A 20,429-nucleotide genomic window follows, 5' to 3' on the forward strand; every position below is an offset into this window, starting at 1 on the left:
TCAGTTTCCATCTCTTCCTTCCAGGAGCTTCACTCTATTTTGAAGTAAAGGAAGTTTCAAGTTGTATTTTCTTAAGAGATTCTTGTACTTTCAAGGTAGAATAAATTACCATCTAAGTGACTTTGTAAATTTAAAAATACATATTTGCTAGATATAATTCATTGATCATACATGACAAAAGATGGGTCCTCTCATACAATGTGTCAGAATTTGTTCCTGATTTAAATAATTATATTTTTCTTTATAAAATCAGTATATTCATTCTAATATCCCTAAATAATTTGTTTTTTAAAAACAAGAGTCAATTTTGTGTGTTAGTTACATATTAATACGCCAGTTTCTGGATAGAATTCAGAATTAAAATGTACTGACTTGAGACAAGTCTAAATACAAAATTAAGCTTAAAACAAAATTAAAGTAAGCAGCGTTAAAGTCGACAAACACTTTTTAAAGAGTTGTAAAAGGATAATTGTATAAAGGTTTCTTTCTATTAAAAAAAAAAACCAACTAACAAAACAAACAAACCCCAACCAAACCTACATTCTTGTGCCAAATCAAACAAAAAAACAATTCTGAGAGAAAACACATTAATTTAAAAGAGGTTGCACCTCACCTGGTTGTTATGGCACCTTCATCTTCACCTGACAGACAGGCTGATGAGGGTCCATGGCTCCTGATGCACCATGGTGCTGTGCTGGTAGGAGTCTGTGGGAATTCAGGTGACAGCATACCCCAGGAGACGTTGTAATGCCATCTCCTTCCAGGTATATCCAGCTTCTAGGTTTCCTTTAAAAATGTGGCTCTTAAAAAAAAAAAAGTATGAATTAGAAAAAAAAGGTTTTTTTCATGAGAAAAAAGGCTTTTAAAGGATTTTTTTCTATTAATCTTATTGAGTGTATTGTAACTGTATCAGTGAGTGAGTGCAAAAGGTATGACTTCCTTGAAATTGTGCCCAATTTTCTCTAAATGGGATTTTCTTCAATGTTTATTGTTGCCAGTACTAATGTTGTTTGTTAGAAAGAAGTCCAGCACCAGATAGGAAATGGTAATTCAGTTTCAGGAGGATTTCAGAAACACCTTCACATATTAATTTTATCCAGCTTTTCTGTTTATTTTAGAAATAATGTTAGTGGAATTGGCATCTTGCAATGAAGGAGGGTTTCCTGTTATACAAATGCTGATATAACCCTCAGCATTTATGGAAAAAAAATGTTGAGATGAAGTCAAGACATTTATTTTCCAAGCAGGTGATGTTGATTTTCTGACAACATTATATTGCATGGCCTTTATTTCTATTATGCCAAATGATTGATGTGGATTTAATCATTAGTTTGATGGCTGCTTTGCTAAGTGGAGAGGCAACTGAGCATTTTATCGTTATTAGTGTGCTGCATTTTGATTTTTCTGTCAAAGGCACTGCTGGCCCTAATTCATCCCAGGTGTAAAACCAGAGATTCATTGTGCCCATTGTTTGTTTTGCGACCGAGCCAAGAACAATTTGCTCTCAGAACACTGTGGATATTTGTTTTGATTTCTAGAGCAGGAACCTGGTTTTAATGAAGGCTTCCATATATGTGTTTAAAAATAAGTAAGAGTAGTGTATCTTTTGTGACTAAACTACTTCCCATATGGTAGAATATATATACTTATATACTTGAATACATGCATATGTGTATATATATATATATATATACACATAAAGCAGTCTGGAAAAGATTTAATTTGCTAGGATTTAGGATGGTAGACAGATACTAAGCCAGAAAATATTTTGAATGCCTGGGGAGCCAACATCACAGATGGAAATAACAAATGATTGTGAGAGAAATGGAGAAAGCTGAAAAACTATTGATGTCTGTGCATTTTCCAGTGTAGTTATCGGAAAACTAGGATTTGGGGACAGGGGCAGGCTTTTGACTTTCCAGGTCAGAACCTCATCTTTGAGAGCTGCTGATGCCACTTATTGAAGGAGGACATTCAAGAGAACATTTCTGGAACAATTATGGAACAGTTCATCCACATATGTTTTGTCCACCTCATAGGATGCTTTCTCCTCTGAGGAGAAGAAGCGCACAAACTCCAGGAGTGGTTTCTCTATGCTATCTTGTGCTGTGAAGTTTCTTCGCTGAAAGGAGTAATGAGGAATTTCACATGAGAATAGAATTAAACTAGTTTTTTATACTTGGAAGGAGTGTTTACTTCTGTCTTGCTTGTCTGGCCAAGAACACAAGGATTTGCATCTTTATCTGTAATTATGAAGTTGGTCATTAGACCCGTCCAATCCTTTTGTCAAACTTGTCTTTTATTTTGAATGAGATTTTATGTTGATATGTCTTTCATCTTTATTTTCCAAATTTTTAAGTCTTCTTGTGCTGGATTTTTAAGATTTTAGCTTTTCCCATCTGTGCTGTGAGAAAGGCTGATCACAACACAGTGAAAAGGGCGTGCTTATTTATTACTTCTGTTTCCAACTAGATAAGGCTCTTTAGGACAGCTGGCAGGAGGAAGGGATGATGGGTATTTCCTTTGTGGGCTAATGAGCATGTTTGGAGGGGAACAGCTTTGAGGTCCTGCAAGTGGCAGGAGGTATACAGGCCAGAGATGGGCATGTGCCACCCAAGGACTGCACTGGAGAGCAGGGAGCAGCCCTAGGAGTAATGAACAGGGTTTGAAAGATGGCAGAGCTTAATGCCACTAGAAATGAGCCATTGAGGAACTTGGCCATTCAGTACTTAAAGGGAGACTATAAAAAAGATGGGGGAAAATGTTTTAGCAGGGTCTGTCACAATAGAACAAGGGGTAATGGTTTTAAACTAAAAGAGAGTTGATTGAGATTACATATCAGGAAGAAGCTTTTTGCTATTAGGGTGCTGAACCACTGGAACATGTTGCCCAGACAACTGGTGGATGCCCCACTCCTGGGAACATTCAAAGTCAGGTTGGATGGGGCTCTGAGTAACCTGGTCTAGTTGAAGGTGTCCCTCAGGGAAGCTGGACTAGATGACCTTTAAAGGTTCCTTACAACCCAAATTAATCTGTGATTCTATGAACTCCAAACCTCCAAAGGCACTGGATGTAATGTTAGAGGAGGATATAAATTCTTCTCAGCTCTCTTCCAATATCCTATAAGGTTTTTCTTCTTTAAAGTTAATTATCCTAGTTGATATTCTAATAAAAGCTGCCTTTTTTGACCTTAAAACACTTTCATTTTTCTTTTGGACATTCTATGCAGAGGAAGGTCAAGACATATTGCCTCAAAACTCATGGCTTGAAGTGCCATTGTACTGCATACATTGTACTACCCAGACCGTCTTGTCACTACATTTTCACTGTGTGCCATGTCTTGGCTCCTCCGTTCCCTGAGCTCAACCCTCTGCTCGGGGACCCAGTGCTATGAGCTGGCATGAGCTGAGGCTGAAGGCACATTTACAGCAGAGGAGTAACCTCCAGAGAGGAACAGAGCAGAGAGACAAGTGGCAATGAATTTCTAGAGAGGACAGCAAATGGATCACAGTTCATCTGCGACAGCCGTGTGCCTGGGCATAATTGACAACACGCACTGTTTATTTAAAAATCAGCATGGTTTTGCCTGTGTTTCTTGGTAGCAGACTTAAACACACTAACAAGTAAAGTGGCTTTTCATGAACCTTCATCTGTCAGTATCAAGGATCCTGTTTTGTATTCCCAGGACCCAGAGTACCTCTGAATAGCACATTATGTTTTCATCCTACTGTGCTGCCAGGCACTGTGCTTTCAGGGTAACAGATAACATGTTAACGACTGAAATAGGCTGTAAAAATGAAGGGGGAATTGTGTCAGCAATGGGAAATCACTCAGGTCTCTAGAGGGAGGGCTTCCTAATAGGATCTCAGCCAAGCACTGCATAGGCTTAGCTCCCAGGGAGCATATTCATGTGAACTGGACAGTGTCAACTTACTCCAGGCTTCAGCGATCTTTGCCATACAGGAGGATTGCTTTCAGATGTAGCTATGTTGATAAAAATCTATGACATATTTGTTCTTGATTTTGATGGTGTGCAGTCAACATCAGTCCCAGCAATGTGACTGTAAGGTATCTTTTTATCTGCAGTTCTAAGGATGTTTCTGTTCTCCATATTTTGTGAATCTGTTGGCAGGCTAAAAGCTTTCTACAGTCAAGTAACTGGCAAAACTCTGGTTTGCCATGACTCCTTTCGTTCATAGGAGAGTGAGTAATAGCAGAAAAATGACCATTCTTCAGGGAAGATCACCATTCTTTGGGGAAGATCATCCAGGAGCCTGCTCCTCCTCTACCTGCCCTTACTCACCCTCAGTAGCCTTTTTAAAAGTCTATACAGCTCACTCCAGTGCTGACCTTGTCTAATCATATTGATTGTTAGTAACTGAAGGCTAATTGGGAAGCAAGTTGCTATGGTAATTCTTGAGTCACACAAATAAAGAGAAAATACTGCTAAAACCACTAGTGCATGGTGACTATTAGCATAGTTAAACAAATTAAAAAATATAATTCATTCAGATCTATGCTGGAATTCAAATGAAGATACAATATGCAGCAAGGAAGATTTTCCCTTGCTATCACATTTTCCTCTTTCGTAGTCATTTTGTTCTTTTATTTGTCCGTTGAAGGAGTTATGTATAATTTTAGGACTAAATGACAAAGTAGGCTTTGGGTTGTTCTCAACCTCCCACCCCACAGCCCACGCAAAATATGTCACAACAAGTTTTGTGCGACAGGCGAATGACTCAAGCAGAGGGTAATAGGACTTGGAACCCCCCAGATTTCTGGGTCATTTGTTCATATCCAGTCCGCATGTGTGTGATGAACGCTTTATTTTCACATGGGTAGGCTGATGGCTTGCATACCATGAGAGGGTGATCTCAGCCTATGTCCTCAGGAGATGGTGATTCATTGCAAGCTAGGGCTGCTGCAGCTGGTTTTCAGCAGCACCAGCCTCTTTTGGCCAGACTTTGAAATGGCTCTGCAGCAGAGCTGGGGTCCCAGTGGGTGTCCATGGCCCTTTGTGGGGCACTGGGGGAAGGTTTGATTGCTTTGGCTGTGCTGTGCTTTGTCTGTGGATAAATGGAAGATTTTGCCAGTCACATCTGATAGTCTTTTTACCTTATTTTTAAATCAAGTGCATTATTCCTTGTTTAATGAGGGTCTTCTTCCTCCTCCTCCTCCTTACTAACTAGTCATGTCACAGACAAATCTGAGCTCTCCTAACAGATCTCCATCTGCACGTCTTTAAGGAGGAGAAGGACATGAGAGCATGCGTCCTGTTGCTACCCTTCTGGACAGTTTGACTGATGAGGGAAAATGTATCTAGGAGAGTCACAGGTCTAGATAGGAGGTAGGAGTGTACTGAGTTCAGGTCATATCCTGAACTCCAGGGAAGTTTCTCTCCCCCTCTCAGTCTTCAGTGGATGAATGTCCTTAAATTGACTTTTGCAGCACATAGAGAAAAAAGCGAGCAGAAATGGAGTCACTGTGTAGCACTAATCTCTTTTAACAGGTCTTATAAATAAATATTCTCTGTCTGGCTTCTTGGGACCTGTATGCTTACAGAGATTAATTCATTTAACTGAAAATAAGTTATAAAATTGATTAGAAGTGTGTACAACTTAAAAGAAAAAGAAACAAAACAACAACAGCAAAGACAAAATCAAAACAAAACCAAAACAAACCAACAACAACAACAACAAAAACACACAAAAATCAACCAAAAGATAAAGTATGTTTGAACTCATTAGGATCAACTAAATCCGACAAAGCATCTGATTTGAGGCTTTCTGTAGTTCTGAAGTTAAATAGGTGCAACTATAGAAACAAGTCCTGCCGTTTTGAAGTACCCACTACATGATTCCAGTAATTTAGCCCCTAATTTAGTAATTTAGGGAAAAGATAAAAATTAAAAGCCCTTGTACTTACCTGCTAAATAATCTGTCCTCACCAAAGGCATGGGCATGGGGCACAAGGGATTCAGGTGGGGAATCTCTTAACCAGAGCCATACTACAAAGCCATCTAGGAACTGAAAGAATATAAAGAAACCCTGTTACCTTTGTGTAGAAGAATGTGATGCGTGCTGGTACTGCTGGTTGCTGTACCCTTCTGCATGCAAGAAAAATGCACTCCTGCCCAGGGATCTGGTCCAAATTTGGGTAACTTCAAGACAGAACATCTTTCAGAGGGAAATCTAATCCTGTTCCATGATATATTTGTTTCTTCATTTTCCTGTTAAAATAATTCAAAAATACGTGTTTTGTTTTCAGTCTGATGGAAAAACAATATTGCATTTGCCTTTTGGTTTTAATTCAGTATTTAACATGCAAAAAAATCCTTTAAATCTGAGAGCTAATTTGCTCCCACAGGATTGCCTTTGAGTTTGTGTGCTTCTGTGTCCTTTTGTGTAATGAGCTGTGTGTTTTCTGGAGACAACACTTATTGAAAATTACGGGAAAATATGCACTCCTCTAAAATGTAGAATGTCAATGCAAATACAGATCCACTCTGTTAAAACCAATGGATCCATTCCTTCTGCTGCAGAGTCTGAAATCTCCTTCAGTCTCAACTAAAACAATGATAGTTATCAGAAATGATGGCTTTAATTCTCTTTATTTATTTTTTAAGCATATTTCATCAACATGAATTTTCCAAATGGTAATTTTTGTGGTTTGGGATCTCTGCAGGAGTTTTTTCCCCTCATGAGTAGTATTTCCTCAGAGGGTTTTACTGTAAACACAAAAAGCTTTTGCCAGGCTTGCGTGCTATGGAAACACTGTAAGTTCCATTTTGTTTACATCAATACAGGAAATCAGACAGAAAAAATATCATAAGTATATGCAATACATTTCAGCAAAGGAATAGACACAGTGACTTTTAAGGGAAACATAACTTTTTATTCAAACCACGTTTCTTGTTCAGCCTCCTTTTTTAGTGCTATGGCTAAGGAAGAAGATTCCTCTTACTTTTCCCTTGATGAAGAAGAGAGACCTAATTCCACAAGGTTTTTTGCATCATCTCTAGCTCAATCTTCTTTCTGTGCCCCCACTTAGATATGACCCAGGACAGGGTGGAGGAAAAGGGCTCCCAGGTAGATAAAAGTACTCATACACAGGAGAAAGAAATTGTTCCCAAATGGTCAAGAATTGCCTTTGGGTTCTCAAGGGTTTTGCCTCATTCCTACGGAGACTTCTCAGGAGGAGTCAGTACTTAGAGCTCCCCATCAAAGGGCTGAGTCCAGTCTGAGGACTTTTTTGTTAAAGCCCCACAGCAGATGATAACAGAAAGCCTTTCCTTGTCTGGCACTTCTATTAGCTTGGGTTACACAGCACAGATTTGGCAGCAACTCTTCGTGACACACATGAGCAACCTCTTCGTAAATGAGGTTAGATGTGCAGAAAGGCTGCTCTTGGCTTATTTTAGTGAGTAAGCACCATCATGGGGCCATGTGTTTTATTATTTTTATTGCTTTTATTGGAATACTGTGCGTACACACACACAAGCATAGAAATATGATATTATATTGAATTTTGGCCCAAGTTTTATGACATGTTCCCCCTCTTAAGACTTTCTTATCTTGTACAGTCTTATTGTGTACAGTCTTGCAGTGTTTGCTGATGAAGGCGGATTATTTCTGCCAGAGAAACTCAGGTGGAAGCATATGATTTTCCAAGGTTTCATAGTGGACAGCTGTTCAGTTATTTGTAAAATAAGACTCTAAATGTATTGAATCAGGCTCCTCTTGGCTGCCATCAGCCACTTGACAAAAGAGTTAGGGATTGTATGTAATTCCCGTGTTTGTATAATATATCAACTCTGCCTCCTCTAATATAGAACGTGAAGATTTGGGGTTAATGCTAATTTTTGCTGCTCATGATAGTATCATAATCAGATGAATAACCCTCACAATGCACTTGTTTTGTAAATCTTTTGACTTAGCAGATTTGATGGTGTTTTCTCCGGCAATCTGTTAGAAGGCAGAGGTTTGGATTTACCTTTTGAAGAGTTAAAGAATATCCTTTTCCTGGGTAGGTTATGTCTGAGGGTCACAATCATGCAGATATTTATGCAGTAGCATCTTGGCTGAGCCTGGTGCCAAAGCTCAAGAAATAGAGTTTGTAGGGTCCAAGCCTCAGTTAGACACAAACCACAAATACAGCAAGTAGTTTTTATGGAAGAGAAGCACAAATGCAAATAGAAAAGAGGAGAGAAGGAAATATCTGTTCTGGAAAAATGTATTTCATGGGGAGACTGTAACACTGAATAAGAGAAACCTAAATCCTTTCAGGAGGACATTTGAAAGATGTAGTGCATGGTGTTAGCAGCTTAGGATGATGTCTATATTCATAATTGGGTTTAACATTAGGCAAGGCTAATATTTTTCTCATGATGGGTCAAGTCATGGAGATTTATTTTCACTGAAAAATTTTCACTTTATTTATATACAGTGGGTGTATATACTACTTTATTTGCTCTGGTGAATAATACTCAGTGTTCTCTCATAGGCCTGGGAGGATTTTTAATGCCAGAATTGAGGAGCAAGAGGGATTTTTTAGAATTGTCCCTTTTAGCTAAAATGTTTAATTGTGCGTATCTGAGGTACTTGCTATTCTGTATCTTTCTGTTTCTGTAATACATTGGATTTAGTAATGAACTGTCCTCCAGAGGCTTCTTGTGAATGTGTGTTTTCTTAAAGCATTTCAAAACTGTTGAAGTATCTGAAAACATCTTCAAGATGATCTGTTTGGAAAGGCTGTCACTAGACTTTGGGTCCTGGAAGCCACAGGTTCTCCCAGTCCAAGACAGTCTGCCTATTGATTTTCCCCAGAAATTATTTTCCCCACTTCCTTGTTCAGCTGTTCTCATGAATGATTATCTTAAATGTAGTCTCCTCATCTGCCCAGGTCATCTTAATGAACTATTCATCACTAGCTGGCTATCAAAGCCAACAGAGAAGTAATAAAAGATAAGTGGCAATAAATGCTGCTAGCCCATTTCCATAGAAGGAGTTACGATTTGGGTATGAAGCTTGTGTCAGCATCTCTGAACAAGGATGTTCCTTCCTCAGCTGGACAGCCATCCTTGTCTACCAGAGTGGTCTCAAGCCCATCATGTCTGAGAAAAAAAGTGTCATTGCCAGAGTGGGTGTTTTTATTTTGGAGACATTTTTCTGTCTTCCCAACAAGCTTTCATAGTCAAAGATAAAATTTAGTGATACCAGAAGCAGGGTGCAGCAGATATGTCTGTCCTAGTGGCTGGAGAGCACGTAGTTCTAAGCCCCATCCCTCTGGGCTGCCAGCTTTTCTGTGGAAAGTTAATGTTTCCTCCAAAGACCCTTGCTCATTTGACCCTGCAAAGCTTCATGCATTTTCAGCCTTGCTGGCAATAAACTAAAACTAGTATAATACACCCCCATAGTGCTGGAATATTGGAGTATGAGGAGATATCTATCTCCCCAAACTGTACTGATTATAAAATCAATTCCTGCAACGATGTGGCTTCTTCTGTTGGATCCGGTCGTTATCAGTTCCAATTCTGCAGACTAATCATGTGCTTTTTCAGATTAGAGAGACCAATTTAAAACTGTTACATGGACAATTAATTTGATGCAACCAAACTCTCAACAGACTTTCATCTGGATTGCTGGCATGGTGCTAAAACACCGATAGAAATAAAATCCTTTTTGCTTCAGTCTGCTGTGCGGAAATTTGCATTTTATTTTCTCCCATGCCTGCACTGATTTACTGGAGAATATGGTTTCATGCCCTTTGGAGAAGACAGGAAGGCACAGCATTGGCACCTCCTGATAATCTCCTTCAAAGACCGATGTATACACTCTTTTGGTCGAATTGGAAGTTGCTAGAAAAGCTTAGTTGGTTAAATAGGTATCCCACTTATTTAATGAGGCGTGTGTGTACCTTCAGCGAAGTAAAGAGATCATGAGAAGAGTCAATGCTTGAATTCATTTTTGAAGCATCAATATCTGCTAAGAGATATTACCCGGCAACTCCCTGCTGTTCAATAAATCATGGTAGGGAGACAAGTTTTTCATGTTCACAAGGAAGGTGACAGGAGAGAGTGTCAACCATCTATTTTTGAAAGGTCAAAAGTCTCTAATACTTTTAAGAAAAATAGCTTTTCTTTCATAACCTTTTTAAATCAATGCAGTAGCATTTTGCTGTCACTTTAGAGGGAAGTTTTCGAAAGGAGATTTCAGACCAGCTTGGTTCTGATCAGACTGAAAGAAATACGAGCTACTCTATCCATGACATGGAGACAAAGGTAGCCAGGTGTTTAATTCTGCAGTTCAGACACATTGCAGGCTGGTCCCATGGGGGCTCACTCAGTGAATGCTGGGCAGGATTGCCTGGGCGACACCACACTACTGCTATTTACTTCTTAAACTTGACATAAATTGTGGCATCAGTCAAACCACTGAGTAAAACTGACCTGGTAAATAGCTCTAAAGAGTATTTATATTTATGGAAAGGGGGGGAAAAATAAGCATTGTTGGCTTTTTTTTTTTCTTCCTTTTTCCCTTAAATGAACACAATGCTGTTGATTTGTAAAAGTGCAGAGAGCAGGGAGGCTGCCTGCTCTAGGAGTCAGTATCTGATACCTCCAGTATCACTGCTGATTGCAGGTACCTACAGAGTGAAAAAAAGTGTTCACAGGAATCCACAGGATAGTTATGTCACAAGAAACTGCCTCAAAGGGTGAGGTGAAAAGGCCAAAAGACACAATTATAATGTATCACAGGAAATATAAGGTGAACGGGTCAGCTATTTAGCCCATGTATGTACCTGCTCTGGAAGGGAGTGTGAGGAAGACTACAGAAGTTTATAGAGAGTGGGTCACTTCCAGCACTACAGAGTAGGGCCTTGTGGCTGGAGAGAGGATATCCCTCCTTCACATCGTGTGCCATGTCACTTTTGACACAAGTTACCACTTACTCATCTATGTTAACCTTCTATATGTGTACATACACACACATAGATACACACATTTTTTGAAATAGACATGTTTCCTAGAAGGGAAAAAAATTACTTTGTCTGTATGGTCTGCTCTGATCCTGAAATGAATTCTTATCATAAAAGACATAAATTTCCTGTCTTTTATTCTTTCCTTACTTTGAAATATAAGAACACCTGGCTCCAAGATCATTAGTTTGTGAGTTTAATACAGTCTTGCTTTTGCTGTAAGACTTTGATTAGTCTAAGAGACTTTGTCTTAAGTGGACTACAAAGAAACTGCCAGGAACTCTAAGTTCCTCACTAACAGGATTGTTTAAAAGGCCATTTCAATGTAACTCGATTTTTATGGGTCATGCTCTGAGTGCAGCTGGTTTGAAGAAGAGTACTTCCTATGTGTCACACAGGACTCTGTCAGAGATGTCATGAAAATGCATGCCCAGCCCAGCCTTATGGCAGATTTGCAGGCAGGTTAAACAATTTTCCATCTCTCTCCCTGCTGTCAGAGGCTCTGGTTGTCACACGGAAATGCTACACTGCAGTCAGTTGCTGGTGAATAGGTAACAATGATTCCAGTTTGCTACTTTAGTGGTGAGCTAGGGGAGATCCCTTAGTCTGTGTGATATCACATCTTAGCCCTACATCCTCTTTGCAGAAAAATAAAAACAATTGTCCTTTGTGCCTTTGTAAAATGTTTTTACTGAATACTTTTTTCTCTTTTAGGCTGTGTTCGAGTAAACAATTTATGCTTTCAAGGATCACTGTTGATATCAATATGACTGTGGATGCAGTGAAAAATAAGCTCAGGCAGACGCCTAAGCACTTTGCAACCACTGGGTGGTTTGGAGATTTGGGTTTTTTTGAGAAATTGCCCCTGATTGTTTTGCATACCATCCATTCAAAAGCTTGCCTGTATCAGAAATGATGCTCAAATTGCCAGCTGGATTTCCTGCGATAGCTAGCAGTAGAGCTAATAGTATCATTCATTACAAACAAACAACATAATAACAGTCCTATCTTCTCTCTTGATGGCATATAATAAGACATACATTATGAGCAATCATCTGTTTGTGTGTATTTATACTGTAAGACAAATCACTTGCTCAAACACTAGACAGCAATCCCTTTTTTTCTCTTTGTAGCTGCTGCCACAGGTATTATTTGCTCTCCTCTGCAGAGGATCTGAGTCTGCTGAGTTGGCTGTTTGATGTGAGCAGCAGTGGTTTGTACTCTTAGTCCCATTGATACCTGTTTCCAAGATGGTGTTCTTTGGGTTTTCCATGAGCAGATGGGCATTTTTTGCCAGGTATGAATAAATTGTTCATGCAAATTGTGCAACCAAAACCCAGATTAGTGTTACCTATTGTCCACAGCGTGTGACTGATCTCCTAAACAGAATGGTTTTATTTTATTTATCCTTCTCACCTGAATGACAGCCTTGGCAGATATATGTGCAGCCAAAAGGACAGGAATAGCAACGGCCTTCTGTCAGAAAACAGCACTTTACTGCTGTAAACTGGGATTCATCTGCAAAGAAAGATGATGAGTAAGGTCATCACCAACAGGATTTCCTAGGAAGAGTGTAGAAGAGGGTGCACAGTTCATTGCAGGGGTCAGAGAGTCTTGTCCTTTTCCTTCATCCCTGCAATTCCCTGAACACAAAGAATGAAGGCCAACACCAGAAGAGTCACTGCCTTCTGCCATTGACAAGTTTCCTTTTTGTTCCTTTTACTGATCTTGAGATCCTCATAACCTCAGCAGCTGCAGCAGTGATTTGCTTGAGGTGGAAGACAAAAAAAGTCATTGTAAATGGATGTATTTTCATTACCTGTTAAAAAAAAACCCCAAACTCTCACCTTTGCAACTGTGAATGAATGAAAGCCAAGTCATTTACCAAATCTCTGAAACAGCCCCCACATGGGAGTGCTATTTAATTCTGTTTAAATCTAATCTTTAAAAAACTTAATATTTAAAAAACCTTATCCTTCAAAAACAGTTTAGAGGTTCCTATCTTCCTAACTCTTTTCATTCTTTTCCTTAACCATGCATTCTCCAAGCCTTCCAAAGTGTCATGGCCTGCTTGTGCCCTAACTTAATCAGATCTGTATCTTCCATTTCTTGAACAGAAACAAAGCCAATAACCTGTCCAACTCTTAGGAAGCCGACACACTCTCCTGATGCAGAAACATTCATTTTTAAGCAGTCCATTAAAAGAGATATGTCATCCAAGTTGTTCCAAAGTTAGATAGCAGATTGGATCATAAAAAATTATTACCCTCAACAGCACTATCTCCTGGGTGAGGTCACTGCTGTATTATGGTTTCTTAATAACCTTTTTTTCCCTGTATAAGGCCAACAAATCTGCAACATTTTTCCCTGAACTGCTTAGTGGCGTGAAATCTCTTCTGGCTAAATGAATCTGTTAGCATTAAATGTTCTACTTTCTCTGTTGGTTTTCTTTTTCTTCAAGACAACTGATTTTTTGGATTGTGGGGAATGGCAAACATACTGCTGACCACCCAAAAAGAGCACAAACAAAACCAAACCAATTCTTAGAAGTGTGAGACACCTGCCATGTTGTTACATCTTCTAGACTGTAGTTAGGCAAGTGAATTGTGTACTGTCATATCAATACATTGTAGGGGATGAATGCCTCTATTCTATTCTTCTAAATATTTCTACAAATATTTTATAATGCATTATTTTTAAAGAAAACGGGAAGATAATAAAAAGTCTTTGAGATATCCCTTGCAATGGCTGTGTACCTCACGTGGTGTGAAGGAATCCCTGTCTCAGTTGAAGCATTATGTTGCTGCTGAAAATTAAATAATAAAGAGGACTATATGCACATGTGAGCGGGTGGTTCAGCACTGCTAAACAAATTCAGGTCTCACTGCACCCTACCAAGCACCCATTATCAGTCCTCATGTACTTTTATTATTTTATTCTCCAGTCAGTTTAGAGTTCCTGGAGCAGAAGAGAGATAGATTTCTTCCTTAAAAATCCTTGAGGAAATAGGAGGGAAAATTTCTTATTAAACTAAAAAATATTATTAAACTAAAATATTAAACCACTGAGATGTTTTAAGATGGAACAGGTCAGATGAAAAGCTTATCTTGTTTTATAAGGTTTTTGTTTGTCTTAAATGGGCCAGTAATTTGTCAGGTATGGTTCAGTTGTTACTTAGAAGGGAGTAGAATACTTTTTATATCCTCATAATAATTTTTGTGATTATTTTTTGACCGTGTACTTGACATTACAATCTATTGTTTTACCTCAGGCCTATTTGAATCTATTTGCAACCATTATCATTTCAAAAGAACAAGATATCCAGGAACAAGTGTCGTCCAGTTTGCAATCGTACTATTTATCCAAGGTTTCATTCCAAAGATGTGCACAGTTACCTTGCCATTAAAATTCAGGAGGCCATCACGCCACCACTAAATTACATGTGTATTACAAATTTTACTTCCTGCAGCTGACCTCAGCCTGGGAAAATAGCATTTTTGCACCATTTCCAAAAAAACAGCAGTGTGGAATCTTCTGGCATAGCTGTCTTTACCTTGACCTTCCTGGTCAGTGCCAGTATAAGGGATGTAACTGGGACAGGTTGCACTGCAGTAATACTCACTTGGTTCACCAGGGGAGATCCTGAGCTCTAAATTACATGAGAGCCTGAGACCCCTCTTTGCCATCCCGCAGATTAAGGAAGTAAAGAAATGTGTACTCTGGGCTAGCAGGAGATGCTTTCTAGTGCGTTGATAACAGTAAACTGGCCATTTATATTCTGCAGTTCTGCGACTGTAAGTGGGCATTAACTCTGTACAGATGAGATCAAATAGTTTTTTCTCCAAGGTGTGAAAGAATTTTTCATGTCTGTGCTCTCCAGCTCCTGTTAATAAGGGCACATCTGCTGGTGACTTAGGTTTAATCTCTGTACTTCATATTGGGTCTAGACAGCAGTGTCCTATTCCTGAAGTTGTGTCATATTTCTTGGGAACTTTTTAGCTGTCTTTATTTCAGTCACCTTCATCCTCTATTTTCTTCACTGAGTTGAAAGGTTTCCTTAAATTTCTATTAGTATTTTGTAATTTCAGAGATCCAGAGGCCCATGGTGGATGGAGCCTGATTTCTAATGCACAGGGAATGGTGGCAGCAGGAGGTGCAGGGCTGCCACTACAGATACAAACTTCAGTATCAGACGATGTCCATTCCTGAATATTGTTTTTTGACATGGCAGTACTCAGCAGTGTTTCTGGGGTCTGTTTTGTTATCTGATATCTAGCTTGGGTTTAAAAAATAAATTCCTATTGAATTTTTCACTTGTCCATTCTCTGCTTCACCATGGCTTGAAATATCTTGACTTCTAAATTATTTTTCAGAGAGATCTCACAGAATGATGCCTTGGAGGTCATAGAAGCAAATGCGTTTTCCAACCTTCCCAAACTACATGAAATGTAAGTAATGAGCAATCTAAATGCACAGGAGACAATTATAAAGATTCATTATAGGCATATCAAAGGTTTTGCAGTTTGGTTCAGGTAAGCACAGAAGAATTCATAGCGATATAGAAGCATTTGAAATCCGCCTTTGTCTTTTCTATCTTCTTATTGAACTGTCCTTTTTTTTTATCTTCAGATCACTGCCAGTATCAAAAGATGGTGGGGTCTGCCAGTCTGTGGTAGGCTGCTCTTTGAAATCATGCAGATCTTCTGCTGTCAAAAAGAAAATCTCGGCACATAATTCCACTACATCACAGGACAAACACAATTTTAACAACAACATATTGATATATTTTCTCTGATGTTTCATTTCCTCTTTGCAGAAGAATTGAGAAAGCCAACAACCTTGTGTACATTGATGCAGATGCCTTCCAACACCTTCCAAGCCTCAGATATTTGTAAGATCTTTTGCTCCTTGCAAGTACTATGGTCACTTTGAATGACACATGTGTTTCTGTGCTGAGCACTTTCGGTGATAAGTCAGGATAATGCCCTTTCCTTGCTACTAGCTGCATATTGTCAACCCACATTTTCATGTCTGCAGTCCTCAGAAAAGCCAAATAGGTTCCAAGGAGTAGTCCCACACACGAATTCCTCGAGCCTTTCTAAGCAACAGGTTGGAACTGAGTGATGAGAAGAGGAGCTGGACCATTTTATGTCTATAGAAACAGATTAAAGTTGAAATTCCTCCCGAGAGCTTTGAGACAAAAAATATCTCTCATCTGTCTTTGCCATGTTACTGCCTTCTGTTATGTGTCATACACATGGTCTTAAGCATTCAAATTCCTATTTCTTTAACAAAGGCAGTACTGTAGCAGCAGTTTTCATTAATGCTTGATGTGAGATGATTAAATCCCTAAAATACAAACATATTGATGTATGGTATAGCTTTATTCCATCAACCAGCCTCACTGAGTCATTTGCACAACTGTGATTGCCACATCTGCTTCCATGGGGTTGCCATCGAAATTCAGTGCTAATTGAATGCATCCTTAAAATAAACTGTTACTCAAATATATTTTCACAGCCTTTGGTGCATGTTTTTAACATGACTAATAATCTCTCCTCTGCATTGAAACCCCAGTGAAGTCCAATGAACTCCATTTAATAGTCATGGTTTTTAATGGTCATAGCTTAAACAGCTGAAGTGGTGCTGTTTGGTGACCAAAGGCATATGCACCCAGCAGGATATCAACTTAACTTTTGTATGGCTGTCCACCTGACCACATACACCCCTTCATATTTTCCTGACTCACACAAGAAACTTTACTCATACAAGAAGCTTTATTTTCCTTACTCATCTAAGAAGCCTGGTCATGACTTCTACATTTCAGTACATAAAAATAAGTGTTTAATTGTCTGCTTAGAAGTATGAAATCAGGTCAGTGGTCTAATAAGCATAGCTCCCAGTAAGTCAATGAGTATATAAAGTCTTTGAAAATCACTAGTATCTGACTGGTTCTGGGCTCAAAAATGCCAAGAGGCATTGCTTTGAATTTGTACTATAAGATTTGAGATTTAAGATTTGGACTTTGGGAGATAAGGTGTATTTAGCACTACACGAACCATTATAGTTTAAACCCTCATTGAACCAGAATATGTGATTAGAGTTGTAGTAGGATTGTTGCTCTCCCCAGAATTTTGACTGATTTCTGTTTTACCAAATTCATCAGGCACCTTGATTAACTTTTCTGTGTGCATAACTGAAACACAGATTTTTCTCTTGACAGTAGGGAAATAAAGCTTTAAGTTTGCATTTTCATGAGGAGAAATCATATGCCTATTTCATCTCATTTCAAGCCTGAGTCATTTAGCACTGACCACTGTTTTTGAGTAGCTCTGCCTCCCTGTGAACGAAACCACAGCATTTGTTTATCCTGTGTAAAATGCCCAGAGCAAGCTGCTATGGGTAGTACAGTTGTTGGATGTACAGATAAGTAGAAAGAATGAGAATACATTTCTCTCATACAAAATTGAAGAAGAAAAAATGTGAACGCACTAATGAACACACTAATTTCAGTGGTTGTTTAAAAGTGGGACACAGGAATCATAGCTTGTGAGGAGAAGGTAAATTCCCTCTTTAAATACCTGAAGTAGTGAAAGTTTTTCTGTTGACTTTAGTGGATGTTGCCTCTTTTGAACATTTGTTATTCCACACTCCCATACATGTTGACTCAAATATTCAGAGATTCTACCTGTATAAAAATTCAGCTGCAGCAGCAATACTATGGCCTGCAGAAGCAACAGATTAAAAATACAGAAGATTGCTTATCCACCTGACCATTCCCCTCTCCTCTTTATCTAGCTTTACTTGCTAGCTTTTATCAGAGGGAAATGTATTTTGAGTAGGTTTTAAGCTTTTTTCTCTTGTGGGCATACAGGGCTGGAAGAGACTCTCCACACTACTGTATTCTATTTTGTCCTGGATCCACTTCATATATCCCAGTAATTAAGTGCTATTTATTGACATTCTTGATGCTCTTCACTGTTCCCTGCTTTCTTCTTTTTTCTGGAAGAGGCTTTTCCAGAAACTCAATGATTTGGTGACTTAAACATTTCCTTTAATTTTATACATGACCACTTAATTCACATTCATTCTCATGCCAAAGCTTTTCTCTAATTTATGCTCAGAAAATTCATCTTTGGTGTTTACTCCACTAATGTATTTATGCTGCATTCCTGCTGTGCCTACCTTTTAGGAGGCAAAACCCCCCCAGTCTTGTATGACTATAAACAGTACAAAAGGTGCAGGCTTCATGGCCCAGAGCTTCTGAGCAGATGAATGTAGGTGTTGTGCTAATTTGTGGAAGCTGTTCTGGGCATACAAATCAGTACAACACTGCTGGCTTCGGTGGAGCTACATCATTTCTCGCCACAGGGACCAGGAGCAGGACACAAAGTCCCTTTTGGAGCCTTCTAGGTAGCAGTGGGCCCAGGTGTGATGCTGAGTTACATCATGCTCAGATCACTCTCTCTTTCTACAGCCACACCTTCATGTTCTCTCTTGGCACATTTCTGTAGGAAAGTCTGCCATTTTCTCCATCCCCTGGTTTCACTCACTAGTGCTTGCCCTTTTAGAAACTGAAAAGGCAGAAAGCTTTACTGTTTGAAAGAATAGGATAGTTAATTTAATGAGAAAGCAGAAACCTTGATGGAAGGCTATAAAACAGCATCTGGTAAAGGTAACTCAGTCCTTGTAGTCACCTTCCTATGACATGCAAGGAAGGGTCAGTTAGTGAAAATATAAGGCAAGATGCTGAGGGAGTAAATGGATTGATGATTTTTCAGTTCAGTTAGTTTCTGTTTTGGTTTGAGTTGGGTTTTTTTGTGGTGGTTGGCTGGGGTTTTTTGTACAATAGAGAAGTAAAAGATTGTAAACGTGTGGGACTATAATTTAAAATAATTCAGAAACGAGTTAAGCATCTATGTGGATAGAAAAGCCATCAACAGCTATTGCAGAAATGATAAAAATTTTAAGGCCATGAAAGAAAACTTGTAAACCCTTGTATGTTACAGCCTAATTTTCACATTAATTGCTGGAAGTTAGGAGTAGGACATGGTTTCATCAATATCTTGTCACAAAACAGATTAGGAGATTCTGTCTGACCATGTAAGGAGGTATAGTCAGACCCAGTTGCAACCAGCATGACAAAGCACGGAGACTTGGGTACCTGCCCATTGTTGGATCATTGTGATTCTTCTGAAGTGTCCAGCTATGATGGCAGTCTGGCAGGGTACAAGACACATGGTCTGATTCCTTACACAGTGCTGGGACTGTGAGAGAACTGTCAAAACACAACTGGGAAAAATCTTCCAGAAAAGTATATATTTACTGACAGTTTTCATATAAAAACACAGAGACTAAAACTAATCAGTCTTAGTGCCAAGACTGAGCCCAAGTACCACAGCCCATCAGTTCCTTGCGTTGCTTGCAAGGCTTTCTCTGTGCTTCTTCAAAAATAATTGTATAGCCACTAGGCCTTATTTATGGAGAGGCAAGAAGCTCAGGATAGCATTGTCATCTTCTCATCAGCTTCATGGGCTTGTTACAGCCACCAGCTGTTGAACATTAATATGCTTTTATCTCTGTCACCTTGGGTACAAATACATTTCCTGCTCACCCCACTCCCTTTGTCTCCTGCACCTCATCATTACTAGTATGACAAAAACACTAAGGAGAGAAAAATACTGAAAAAATGCCATGCTGAATAGCCTAAACCTTTTAGAAACACACAACTTTAACTTTCTCACCAGTCTTTTAGAAGGAGTGAAGAGAATTGCTAATTGGTCTTCTAGGGTATATGCCAGAGGGACAGACTGCTTCAAAATGGTAACTTACTGACCTTTTCATTGGTACAAGATTATTTATCTGGCTCTCATTAAGGAGACCTGTAGCATTGTCTGTTTAATAATGTAGTGATGGCTTTTCAAACCCATTTTCTTTCCAAAATTAGTTCTCATATGTAATCTGTGTCCTTTGGTACTTTTTTAGAGAGACGTTGACGTTCTGTATTAAGCAATCTCAGTTTACAATAGAAAGACTTAAATGCAACACTCCTTTCAGGTGAATTTTGAGACCATTCAGCTGAGTTGTTGGGGTGGAGAGGAAATGTAGGTCGCCAAGGCATGTGTTTTGTCTGCAAAAGGAGCAGAGTCCTTTTGCAGAACCCTCCAAAGTCTTGCAGCTGCTTGTACCTGCCTGGTCTTATTTCATGGAGGATCTGACACATGCGTATCTGACGTGCTTCCTAAACCCAAACCTGTGCTAGCTGCAGATGCAGCAAAGTCCACATAATTACTGATCGTTTGTGTGGAGCTGACTCTTCAATAAAGAGAAGTGAAGCTCCATTCCTCCCTTTTGCATGGCAGCTTCATGGTTAAAGACCTTCCACCAGAAGTGGATATTGTAGATTTCAGAAGCCTGGGGTAAGAGAGTCAGAGGAATGTCTTGCTGGAATC

General features: G+C 39.2%; 1 protein-coding gene across 2 annotated transcripts in view; it reads left to right on the top strand.

Moving 5' to 3' along the window:
• FSHR (follicle stimulating hormone receptor) overlaps positions 1 to 20,429 on the top strand; it is an 85,355-nt gene that overhangs the window by 42,874 nt on the left and 22,052 nt on the right. For both annotated transcript variants that reach the window (XM_064647967.1, XM_064647966.1), the window contains exons 3-4: positions 15,351 to 15,425; positions 15,794 to 15,868. In XM_064647967.1, the coding sequence (XP_064504037.1) occupies positions 15,351 to 15,425; positions 15,794 to 15,868 (150 nt within the window). The remainder of the gene's footprint in view (positions 1 to 15,350; positions 15,426 to 15,793; positions 15,869 to 20,429) is intronic.

Source organism: Pseudopipra pipra, chromosome 3 (genome assembly GCF_036250125.1).
Source record: "Pseudopipra pipra isolate bDixPip1 chromosome 3, bDixPip1.hap1, whole genome shotgun sequence".
NCBI lineage: Eukaryota > Metazoa > Chordata > Aves > Passeriformes > Pipridae > Pseudopipra > Pseudopipra pipra.